Consider the following 13,423-nt stretch of genomic DNA (forward strand, 5'->3'; position numbering starts at 1 on the left):
AAATGTCACAGCCACAGGGAAGTCAAGAGTCCATCTCATCATATAAGGAAACCGTTCAATAGTCTTATCACCGTGGGATAGAAGCTGTCCTTGAGCCTGGCTCCTCAATGTGCCCTCAGGCTCCTGTATCTTCTGCCTGATGGGAGAGGAGGGAAGAGGGAATGATCTGGATGGGTGCGGGCTTTGATTACGCTGGCTGCTTCGCCAAGGCAGCGAGAGGTATGGACAGAGTCCATGGAGGGGAGGCTGGTTTCCGTGACGCGCTGGGCTGTGTTGGCAACTCTCTGCAGTTTCTTGTGGTCCTGGGCAGAGCAGTTGCCACACCAAGCCGTGATGCATCCAGATAGGATGCAGCCATGATGAAGGACAGAGATATATTTCCAGCATGGTGTGTAACTTGAAGAGGAACAAAGTGTATTCAAAGTGATATCCAAGTGTATTCTTATGGTCACTACTGGCCAGGTGTTCCTCTACTTTGACTTCTTTTATCTGCTCTGGTTCACTCCCCGTTATTGATCCAATAGTGAATCCTCCCTCTTTGACTATCTATATACTGGGTTAGAAGGGAGTGTCTACACATTGCAGGGATCCCATTCCCGTATCCGCTTTACCAACCTCATCCTCCAATTAAAACTGGGGTCATTAAAATCCCCATGATTATTCATCAGTATTTAAAGTTTTTCACTCATTTCCCTGATTTATCTGCACATTTCTTCCCCTACCTCTATTCCGTTGTCAGATGGCCTGTGGACTACATCCCTTCATGCGATTAATTCCTCATTATCTTTTATAGCAATCCATACAAATTCTATTTTTGTCTTCATTATAGCTGTGGTGTTCTTTTCTATTGCTGTTATGCTATGGCCAACAGTATCACCCCTGCACTGTTATCCCTGTTATCCTTTCTATTGTTTCTTAATTCCTCGCCTGAGGTTTCGGCCCCTTTCAATCCCTTTGCTCCTCCATCCCACATTAGGACGGTCTGACGACCCTCTGCTTCTTCCCGGAGCAGAGGCCCAACAAGCTCCCCCGCCACCAACACACTCATTCGCCCGGCTGAGCCTCTTCTCCCACTGAACGACTTCTGCAGCTCCACTCACTTCTTCGAGATGTTGCCGTGGTTACTCGCTCTGCCTGGCTCTTCGTGGGATGTGCCAGACTTACCTGGGCCCACTCCCTCAACTCTCTTCCCGGCCTATCGGTGACTGCATTGGTGCTGCCTCCTGTACTCGGGCAGAACCAAGCAATTTCATGACTTGACCTCAAGGGAGGAGGCCAACACTGGCACTGACCTGCCCGCTTCTGTGCTGTATGATCTGCGGGACTTGTAAGTTATCTCACTGACTACATATTGTACTTCACGCTGGGACTTTCCAGAGTGGGACCCACTGCTCACACTTGCCGCCCACATTCGCCATTTCGTATCTTCTCCAAATCTGGGAAGTTGATCTCATTGGCTCAAGACGAGCTCTTGCCAAACACTGACGGACAGTAAAGCCCTGTCCCCATCTTGTCAGAGCTCTATATGTTTCTGACATTCAGAAAGTTTTTTTAAACTATTAACAACAAAATAAGCAATTAAAAATTTTAACTAATATAAAATATAATCAAGTAAAACATATAGAAACACTTAAATAATTAAAAACATTAAACAAAACACAAATAATAACCAGACTTTAACTCACCTTGTTCTTCCCCACAGCCCTGCAGTCCCCATCCAACTGAACAGAGTCTCAGATCTTGTGCCAGGCAATTGCCTTGACAGCAATTTTCCCAACTAAGTGCTGGGGGTTTCCACAACCTTTGTCTCCGCCGCTGGATTCCAGGGGACGTCCAGCAACTGAGTGCAGCCAGGAAATTGCTGGCCAAGCCCGCCCAGCAGGTTTGAGACTTCCATTTATGTTCGCCGCAGCTACATTGAGAAATGCTGGAAGTTGCATGCAAAGCCAGCAAAATCCGGGCCATAGAACAACAGACCTTTTCCCTAATGAATGAATAAAGTGCTCTGCCATGAGTCAGTGGGAGGGAAAGAAAGCAACCTAATCAAATCAGCATTAATTGCAGAGATGGGAGTACCTCTACTGCCCCAAGCCTATGTGCTGGTGTGGAGTACTGGTGGACATACGTACCATGGTCTGGGTGTTGTCCTGCTCTGGTGTGAAGCCCTCGGCTGGCTCACATTGCTCAGCGTGGCCATTGCAGAAGCAGCTGCCCATCGCGATAAAGTCATAGACTGCATAATGCGCAAACGTCTGTGGTTTGAGGCCGGTCGCACGTGTCATGCAGGGACACGGCTGGCGCTTGAGCATTCGTATACGGATGTTGGTGACTTTCAACATTTCTTGAGCTTGAAGGCTGTATGGGTCCTGCACAGAGTGCGGCGGAGAGAGGGCACGGAATATAACCTGTTTAAAGAGAAGGAGCATGTGGAAGGTCAGGTAACCAGGACTGAACGCTGAACCACCTTTACATGGATCACAAACAGCTGCTAGCATATATATCAGACTATTCAGAATATCAGGTGATGAGTTTGGAATAAACAGCAGTTACAGGGAATAATCAACCCAAGATCAAAAGACTTCCCACTCTCCCCAAACACAGTTCAACTAAACTCTCACTATTTAATATGGGGCCTTTAACATAGGAAAATGACATCTAACAAACTTCTGTTGAAAGTGTCCTCACTGGTTGCATCATGGTCTGGGATGGCAATTCGAATGTGCAGGAACGTAAGAAGCTGCAGAGAATGGTGGACTCTGCCCAACACATCACGGGCACGTCCCTCCCCACGATCGGGAGTATCTACAGGAGACGCTGCCTCAGGAAGGCAACATCCATCATCAAAGATCCCCACCATCCGGGCCGTGCCATCTTTTCGCAGCTACCATGGGGCAGGAGGTACAGAAGCCTGAAGTCCCACATCACCAGGTTCAAGAACAGCTACTTCCCTTCAACCATTCGGTTCTTGAACCAACCTGCACAACTCCTATCACTACCTTAGTACAGCAACACTATGACCATTTTGCACTACAATGGACTTTTTTTTTGTTCTAATTGTGCTCTTTCTTGTAAAAGTTGTGTATAATTTATGTTTAATTTATGTTTTTCTTGTGAATGCTGCTTATCTGCTGCTATGTGCCTGTGATGCTGCTGCAAGTAAGTTTTTCATTGCACCTGTGCACACATGGACTTGTGCACGTGACAATAAACTCCACTTTGACTTTGAGATTCTTTATAGGACAAAACGGCACAAACCACATGACATGCTTGATCGAAGGAAGCATTGTAAAGTAGTAGAGAGAGGCGACGGGGATGACAATTCCAGAGCGTGGGATCCAGGTGGCTAACAGTCCAACCGGCCACAGTCCGCAAAGGAAGGCAGTGACATATGAGAGGCCAGTGTTGGAGGAATGTCAGATGAAGAGGCTCCAGAAACAGAGGGAGGAGAGCACAGAGAAGCATTAGATCAAGAGACACAAGAGACTGCAGATACAGATCAAAGTCTTAATTGTATAGTTGAAGGGAGCCACAGAATGAAGGTGCAGCAGTTCCTCAGTACAGTGTAATCTTCACACAGAACAGCTGGCTGCTCCCCCAGCAATGTGCCTTCACTGTAGCGTGGTTCTTTCCCAATACTATATTAGATTCCCTCATCCCAGCAGTACAATGTATTGCGCCTTCACCATGGTGTAACACATTATACATTGCAAAGCTCTGGGTTACGTTTTCAAAATTAATGACAAACAACATCAGCTTTCATTTATTAGCACCCAAACTGCAAGGAAGTGGCGGCAGGTGCTCCACAGGAGAATAATCACTTTTTACCGAAGTAGAGATGACCGCACGCTTGGCTAAAGACGAAGATTTAAAGGAGAGTAGAAAGTTCGGAGAGGTCTGGGGAATTCTACAGCTTGGGTCCTGGACTGATGAAGGCATGATCCCCAGTGGTGGGGAGGCCAGTAACACAGGGTTCGCAGAGGTTTGTAGCACTGGAGTAATGTCACAGGGATGGAGAGGAATTTGAAGATGAGAAAGCAAATTGGAAATGCAAATTTCAATCACCAGGAGTTGCATTCACATGGCAAGTTTAGACATTCCATGTGAGAGGTCACTTTCACTGTGTGTATGCCAAGGGGCACAAGCCATCATCGTTTCAGTGAGTCTCTGTTGTCATGTAAACTCTTCCTCGGACTGGCTTTGTTTCAATGGCTCGATATTGCTTTGCATTTATATAAAATCTGACCCCCAATTAACTGTGCAGGGATACAGTTTGACTGATGTCTTTAAAGATTTATTATTTTCACATCAACACACTGAAGCAAAATGAGAATCATGAAATGAACATTTCTCAATCTTGTATTGAAAAGTTACAATTACCAGCAGCGAATTCAAGGGGGATCAGACACCCTGTGTGTCAGAGGGACAGGCACATGTAATGCATTGGTCAGTTGTCTTCCATTGTAGGCATTCAATGTAGTGAAGCCCCAGGTTCAAGAACTGCTACTTCCCTTCAACCATTCGGTTCTTGAACCAACCTGCATAACCCTATTCGCTACCTCAGTATAGCAACACTGTGACTACTTTGTACTACAATGGACTTTTTTTTGTTCTAATTGTGTTCTTTATTTTTCAATCTTTTTATTAATTTTCAAATTAATACAGAATAATACATATAACATTGGTAATTGTACACATAATACAAAGAGATCGGGGGACAATCATGACATATCTAATTGTGTTCTTTGTTGTAAAAATTGTGTATAACCTCCATAACCTCCACTTGTCTGAAGTCACGATGATTCTCAAGGTCCCATGTCTTATGAGGATAGGTTTGAGTGAGCTGGGGCTTTTCTCTTTGGAGAGGAGGAGGATGAGAGGTGACTTGATAGAGGTGTACAGGATGATAAGAGGCACAGATCGAGTGGACAGTCAGAGACTTTATCCCAGGGCGACAATGGCTAAGACGAGGGGACCTAATTTTAAGATGATTGGAAGATGGTATAAGGGGGATGTCAGGGGTAAGTTTTTTACACAGAGAGTGGTGGGTGCGTGGAACGCACTGCCAGCAGAGGTTGTGGGGGCAGATACATTAGGGACATTTAAGAGACTCTTAGATAGACACATGAATGATAGAAAAATGGGGGGCTATGTGGGAGGGAAGGGTTAGATAGATCTTAGAGCAGGATAAAATGTCGGCACAACATTGTAGGCCGAAGGGCCTGTACTGTGCTGTAGTGTTCTATGTTCTATGTTCTATGCACACAAGCCCATGAAGGCAACATAATGTCTATCCAGGACTTCACCTGGCAAACACTACTGTGGGCAAACACTGCCCAGAACAGGACTTACAAGGCAGTGGGGGAGAAAAGAGGAAGACATTGGAGGAAAGAGAAAATGGTGTGTGTTGCCCAGAAATGGGGCAGATATCTAAGAGTAAAGTTGCAGTGATAACCCGATGTAAGTGAATGAACATACTGCTGAAGCTTTGCATCAAGATTTAATTTTCAGGTGAACCCTCTGGTTAAATTACAGATTTGTAAGTCATGTATTTATCTATTCTGTACTCAAGGTATGTGATTGTTGTTGAACTCAAGAAAATAACAAGAGACTTCAGCTATTGCTGAATTTGACAGGCTATGAGGTGAATGGTAGAGGTGAATAAAGCATGTGTTATATTTATGCAATCCTGTATACACAAGTTTTTTGTCAATTTATTATACTTTTTGATGCTCACATTTGTAATAGAAACCAGTATAACAACCGACAGCAGGGTGTGGTGTAATGTTTTTATGTAAGTGGTATGTGTAAAGGGGAGCATGGGGAGTTATAATAAAGGTTAGGGCATTTAAAAAAAAGAGAACATATGACCTCAAATGGGAATTGAATGGGTGCAATTTTACCACCAAGCTCAAGGACAGCTCCTGCACCACTGTGATAAGACTATTGAACGGTTCCCTTATATGATGAGATAGACTCTTGACCTCACAACCTACCTCATTATGACCTTGCACCTTATTGTCTACCTGCACTGCACTTCCTCTGTAGCTGTGACACTTTACTCTGCATTCTGTTATTGTTTTTACCCTGTACTACCTCAATGCACTGTGTAATGAATTGATCTGTACGATCAGTATGCAAGACAAGTTTTACACTGTACCTTGGTACAAGTGACAATAATAAACCAATACCAATACCTTGCACATTTACAGCATTGCATCTTGACCGTGGGAGACTGGTGAGTGAAATATGTTGAGCAGGAGGGGAGACAGAAGCAATTTAGGGCTTTGGTCACTTCTGTGCCCTGGTGATTCATGGATGAACCTGCTATCGAACACACTTTAAACTCCAACCTGTTTTCTGCAGGGAATCAATGCGACCTGAACATTGTACTAACTGACTGGCGTGTACATCCTGCAAGATTTTGAGTTCAGGTCCAGTGAGCATAGTTTAGAAAAGACATCAAGGTCTCGGAGAGGCTACTGATGCTTACTAGGTAAATTGGTTTATGATCGTCACATGTACCGAGGTTTTGTTTTGCATGCCGTCCATACAGATCATTTCGTCACATCATACATTGAGGTAGTACACGGGAGAAACAATAACAGAATGAAGAGTAAAATGTTGCAGTTACAGAGAAAGTCCAGTGCAGGCAGACAACAAGGTGCAAGGTCATAATGAGGTAGATTGTGAGGTCAAGAATCCATCTTATCGTACAGGGGGACCATTCAATAGTCTTATAACAGCGGGATAGAAGCTGTCCTTGAGCCTGGTTCTACGGGTTTTAAGGCTTTTGTATCTTCTGTTCAATAGGAGGGGGGAGAAGAGAGCATGTCCAGGGTGGGTGGAGCCTTTGATTATGTTGGCTGCTTTACCGAGGCAGTGTAGACAGAGTCTGTGAAGGGGAGGCTGGTTTCCGTGATGTGCTGGGCTGTGTCCACAGCTCTCTGCAGTTTCTTGCGGTCACAGGGAGAGCAGTTGCCAGACCGAGCCGTGATGCATCCAGATAGGATGCTTTCTATGGTGCATTGATAAAAATTGGTGATGGGAATAAGGAGTCATGGACAGATTCCTGGAGCGGAAATGGGGAGATTTAACAGAAATGTTCCAAATCATGAATGGTTTTGAAAGAGTGGAGAGAAGTGAACTCTTTCCACTGCTGGGAGAGTCAGTAAGCAGAGAGTATAAGGATTAGAAGCAGGACTGGGCTCACTGCCTCTTGAGTCTGCTCTGCAATGCAGTAAGACCCTGTGACCCAAACCCACCTTCCTGCCCTATCCCCAGAACCACTCTGTTCATAAATCTATAGGTCTCAGCCTTGCACACCCTCAGTGTCAGCTTCCTGTGAGGTGAAGAGCTCTAAAACTTGGCAATCCTCTGCCAAACCTTCAACCTGACACCATGTCCTCTGCCAAACCTTCAGCCTGACACCATGTCTCCAAGTTCGAAACTCTCCAGCAGGAGTAAGGAACCTCAGCCAATCAAACCCTCTCAGCCTCGTCAAGATCACCCCATCTTGTGTGTGCAGGACTCCAGTGAGTATAGACCAATCCCAAACATTGGGCAATCTCCTCATCCCAGGAATCAATCCATACCGGGCTCCCTCGAAGGTAGGTTTATCCTTCCTTAGGTCTGGAGATCACAACAGCACAACCTCACCACATCTCTCCATGACCTCAGCAAGGCTTCCTTACTTTTGTACTCCAACCCCTTTGCAATAAACATACACTTGCCTTCCTAATTACTTGATTTCCTCTTGTTTTGCCTTCTGAACCTAATGAATCTACGAACCCAGATCCCATGCACAGTTATTATTTGGAGACACAAGAGACCGCAGATGCTGGAATCTGGATCAACACACAAGAGATGCTGGAGGAACTCAACGGGTCAGGCAGCACCTGTGGAGAGAAATGGACAGTTGACGTTTTGGATTGAGACCCTTCATCTGGACTGGATGAAGGGTCTCAGTGAAGGGTCTGAACCTGAGACATCGACTGTCCATTTCCCTCCATAGATGCTGCCTGACCCGCCGAGTTCCTCCAGCATCTCTTGCACACTTATTACTTTCTCAGTTTAAAAAGTTTTCTATTTTCTATTCTTCTTGCCAACATTGTGCTCGATCTGCCAACTTCTCATCCATGTGACTGTTCCAGTTCTAGCTCTTTGCACCTTTTCCATGCTCACAGTTTGCCTTCTCACCCATCTTTGTATCAGCAGCAAATTTGAACATAGTACACTCTCAGCCACCAATAGAAGTTGGGAAAAGCCCAAGACCAATGACTGAGGCACATCATTAGTATCAGTCTACCAATCTGACAACAAACTTTTAATTCCCACTCTGTTTTCTGTCCTGTATTGTTGTTATCCCAGCACCTTGAACCTTTATTTTCTATAACAGCCTTTTACGAGATGCCTTATTGAAAGCTTTTTCAAATTCTAGATATACAACATCGACTACTTCCCCCTTATCTACCCTGATAGTTATATCTTCAAAAGAAAACTTTTTCAGATAAGTTAAGTATGGTTTTCCTTCATTAATGGCACTAATAAGAAAGTACTGGAGAAATTATGGTTCTAAAATCAAACAAGTAACCATGCTGAAGCAAAAAAACAAGATGCTGGAGGAACTTAGCGGGTCAGGCAGCATCTGTGGAGGAAACGGACAGTCGACCTTTTGGGTTGAGACCCTTCATCTGGACCAGATTCCAGATGTTTGTTTGCTCCAGATTCTAGCATTTGCAGTCTCTCCAAGTAACCATGCTAATTCTACTTTGTTATATTTTTTCTAAGTGCCTGTCAATGATCACTTCCACTATGTTGCCAACAACTGACAGATGCCCAATTGCTCAGTAGTTCCCTATGCTTTTCCCTCCCTTAAATAACAGTGTCACTTTTGCCTATCCTCCAATGTGCTGGCACTGTTCTAGAATCCAGTGAATTTTGGAAGAACACCAGTAATGCTTCTGTTATCTCTGCAGACTCCCCTTCTGGAATGCCTGAATGCAAGGTTTCAGGTCCAGAGGAGTGATCTGGTTTTGGTCTTCCTAATTTCCCCAGCACCTCTACTTGCTCAGAAATTTGGCATATCCCCAATGACCCCCATCAATTTTTACAAATGCACCATAGAAAGCATCCTGTGTTGTGACCTTGCACCTTATTGTCTACCTGCAATGCACTTCCCTGTAGCTGTGACACTTTACTCTGTATTCTGTTATTGTTTTTACCCTGTACTACCTCAATGCACTGTGTAATGAATTGATCTGTATGAACGGTATGCAAGACAAGTTCTTCACTGTACCTCAGTACAAGTGACAATAATAAACCATTTCCAATATCAATCCTATCCAGATGCACCACAGCTTGGTACGGCAACTGTTCTGCCCAAGACTGCAAGAAACTGCGGGGAGTTGTGGACACAGCCCAGTCCATCACGTAAACCAGCCTCCCCTCCATTGACTCTGTCTACACTTCCCACTGCCTTGGGAAAGCAGCCGACATAATCAAAGACCCCTCCCACCCCGGTCATTCTCTCTTCTCCCCCCTCCCATTGGGAAGAAGATACAGAAGTTTGAGAACTGCACCACCAGGCTCAGCCCTGCTGTTATTATACTCTTGAGCAGACCTCACCATGGCACTTGTACCTTATTGCCTGCCTGCGCTGCACTTTCTCTGTAACTGTAACACCATTTTCTGCATTCTGTTATTGCCTTTACGTTTTACTACCTCGGTATACTTATGTTTGGAACGATCAGTCTGGATGGCATGCAAAACAAAGCTCTTCACCGTATCTTGGTACATGTGACAATAATAAACCAATTACCAAGATGTGTTGGTTGATAAGTTAATTGGCTACCGTAAATTACCCTTAGCGTAGGTGGCTGATGCAAGAATCGGGGTGTGTTAATGGGCATGTGTGAGAGAACAGGTTGCTAGAAAAGAAACGATGGAATGAGATGGAAGGGATTGGCATACAGCCGATGGGTTGAATGTTGCAAACATGAGGAATTATAAGCCTCTTCCTTTAACCTCATACTATATAATGTTAACCCAAACCTCTACATTAGCTATGATTGGATGACTTTTCACGTGGAATTTATTGAGAATTTTGAAATATTTCTTTAAATGTTTTCCACTACCTTATCATATTATGTAATTTCCCAATCTACCTTAGCCAAAGCATCCCTCATACCGGGTTTACTTTAAATTAATTACAATCTACTAAGAGTTAATTATAAAGTATAACTTTTTGTTTGCTGTAAGCTCTTTAAAAAGTACACATTAAGCATCAAACAAAATTTAAATTCTGTCTGATATTTCCACAAAGCACAAAACAGCGCCTCCTTCCCCCAGGATGATGAATTCCAACATTAACCAAATTAACCAATCATTAACGAAGAATTATTAACCAAATTCTTGTCTTCGGCACTCTCTTAAATTTCCAGTTTATTCTGTTCAACTAGAAAGTTGAAATAATTGACAAGATAGCCAAATGGAGGATGAGTTTTGATCTGAAATCTACCACCAGAAAGAAGTGGATAGTAAATTTGAAAAGGGAGTTGGTATTGGTATTGGTTTATTATTGTCACTTGTACCGAGGTACAGTGAAAAACTTGTCTTGCATACCATTCATACAGGTCAATTCATTACACAGTGCATTGAGGTAGTACAGGGTAAAAACAATAACAGAATACAGAGTAAAGTGTCACAGCTACAGGGAAGTGCAGTGCAGGCAGACAATAAGGTCAAACAAGGTAGATTGTGAGGCCAAAAGTCCATCTCATCATTTAAGGAAACTATTCAATAGTCTTATCACAGTGGGGTAGAAGCTGTCCTTGAGCCTGGTGGTACGTGCCCTCAGGCTTCTGTATCTTCTGCCTGATGGGAGAGGAGAGAAGAGAGAATGTCCCAGGTGGGTGGGGTCTTTGATTATGCTGGCTGCTTCGCCAAGGCAGCGAGAGGTAAAGACAGAGTCCAAGGAGGGGAGGCTGGTTTCTGTGATGCGCTGGGCTGTGTCCACAACCCTCTGCAGTTTCTCGCGGTCCCGGGCAGAGCAGTTGCCATACCAAGCCGTGATACATCCAGATGGGATGCTTTCTATGCTGCATCGATAAAAGTTGGTGAGTGTCAAAGGGAACGTGCCAAATTTCTTTAGCCTCCTGAGGAAGTAGAGGCGCTAGGGAGCTTCCTTGGCCATGGTGTCTATGTGGTTGGACCAGGACAGACTACTGGTGATGTTGACTCCTAGGAACTTGAAGCTTTCAACCCTCTTGACCTCAGCACCGTTGAGATAGACAGGTGCATGTACACCATGCCCTTTCCTGGTCAATGACCGGCTCTTTTGTTTTGCTGACTGAGGAAAAGGTTGTTGTCATGACACCATGTCACAAAGCTCTCTATCTCCTTCCTGTACTCTGACTCATGGTTATTTGAGGAGTTGAATAAACACTTAGCAGGAGCAGGAGGAAAAAGCAGGGAGTAAGGTTTCTAATGAAGAACTGTCGCAAGTAAGATGGGCTGAAAAATTCTTGTAACGTTCTATGATCAATGTCGATTCATGCCAAAACCCACAAAATAAAACAAAAAAATCTATGGATAAAAGAGATTTGGAAAGAACAAATTAAATATTTGTGACCTAAAGGGTTTCCTGTTTACCAAGTCGGCAGCTTGTGAATGTTGGCTACTTATTAGTTTGCTCATAGATCGAGTTTCCTCAAACAAAGGAGAGTATAAAGGTTGACTGTTGAGAGGGTCAGTGCAACTTGAATGCCAGCCATGGCTGGGGGTGGTACCACACTCTGTGGGTAGAGAGATGTGGGCACAAGAGATTTGAACTGACGCCCAAATGCAAGATGTCCCATGACACAATTCACAGAGCAGAGGGTATCCTACCCAGCTCTGTGGGCATGCTATGTTGGCACTGGAAGCGTGGCGACACTTGCGGGCTGCCTCAGAACCCTCAATGCAAAAGATGCATTTCACTATGTGTTTCAATGTACATGTGACTAATAAAGAAATCTTATCTTATCTCCTGCTCAACCAAAACAGATGACCTGGTCAGTATCATTATCAAGCTTACATGGTCTTGCTGCAGGTCAGTGTGCATGGTTCATACACTGCAGCACTGACCACATGCCCTATCTCAATACCTGCCTATTCGCTCTAAGATATCACAAGTAGCTGGTCATTTCAGCTGCAATGGAGCGACTCACAGGACCGGGCACTATCCTCACAGCTTTCTTTCCAACAGCCTGGATGTGGAACTTCTTGTCCCGAACCTGTTTCAACACCAGAAGCAGTCGTCCGCTTGAAACAATCCTTACCGGGGTGAGAGCACTGTAGGAACGATGATTGTCCGCACACTGAAACTTCATATGATACACATGTTACATCCCTCCTTTTAGTGAAAGACAAAAGAAAGTAAAAGAAGATCCCAGTCACTGCCTAGTCTCTGCATGTTTTACTTTGGTAGAAAGCCCTTGAGATACGTAGGTCCTTCCCAACCTGGTCCTCACAGGCTGTGCTTTCCCCAGGACCTATTGCCGAGCTGTGGTGTTCTCAGTGTTCAGGTTAATGGTGCACCCTTTGGTGTCTCCACATCTGCTTCTGTTTTGCAAGCCCCCCAGTGGTCTTCTGAAATGGCACCTGTTTTTCCATTAAGAGTTGCCCCTATCTCGTGTGATCGAGGGAGTGGTGTGTGTCGAGTCTCCACTCTCTCCTGCCGTGACTGGCATTGGGCTGATCTGGATGCATCACGGCTTGGTACGGCAACTGCTCTGCCCAGGACCGCAGGAAACAGCAGAGAGTTGTGGACACAGCCCAGCACGTCACAGAAACCAGCCTCCCCTCCTTGGACTCTATTTTTACCTCTCGCTGTTTTGGTGAAGCAGCAGCATAATCAAAGACCCCACCCACCCGAGTCATTCTCTCTTCTCTCCTCTCCCATCAAGCAGAAGATACAGAAGCCTGAGGGCACGTACCACCAGACTCAAGGACAGCTTCTACCCCACTGTTGTAAGACTATTGAATGGTTCCCTTATACGATGAGATGGACTCTTGACCTCATAATCTACCTTGTATGACCTTGCACCTTATTGTCTACCTGCACTGCACTTCCCTGTAGCTGTGACACTTTACTCTGTACTGTTATTGTTTTTACCTCAATGCACTGTGTAATGAATTGACCTGTACGATCGGTATGCAAGACAAGTTTTTCACTGTACCGAGGTACAAGTGATAATAATAAACCAATACCAGTCAGGAGTTGGTATTGGTATTAGTTTGTTACAGTCACATGTACCGAGGTACAGTGAAAAGCTTTTGTTTGCATGCCATCCAGACAGATCATTGCAAACGTAGGTTAAATAAGATAGTTGAAAATGAGGTAAATGAGGTAAAGGAAAACAGAATGCAGAATAAAGTGTGACAG

General features: G+C 44.6%; 1 protein-coding gene across 1 annotated transcript in view; it reads right to left on the reverse strand.

Moving 5' to 3' along the window:
* ntn4 (netrin 4) overlaps nt 1–13,423 on the reverse strand; it is an 89,329-nt gene that overhangs the window by 44,747 nt on the left and 31,159 nt on the right. Inside the window, exon 3 of the mRNA XM_052033702.1 lies at nt 2,130–2,405. Coding sequence (XP_051889662.1) covers nt 2,130–2,405 — 276 coding nt within the window. The remainder of the gene's footprint in view (nt 1–2,129; nt 2,406–13,423) is intronic.

Source organism: Pristis pectinata, chromosome 19 (genome assembly GCF_009764475.1).
Source record: "Pristis pectinata isolate sPriPec2 chromosome 19, sPriPec2.1.pri, whole genome shotgun sequence".
NCBI classification, from domain to species: Eukaryota; Metazoa; Chordata; class Chondrichthyes; order Rhinopristiformes; family Pristidae; genus Pristis; species Pristis pectinata.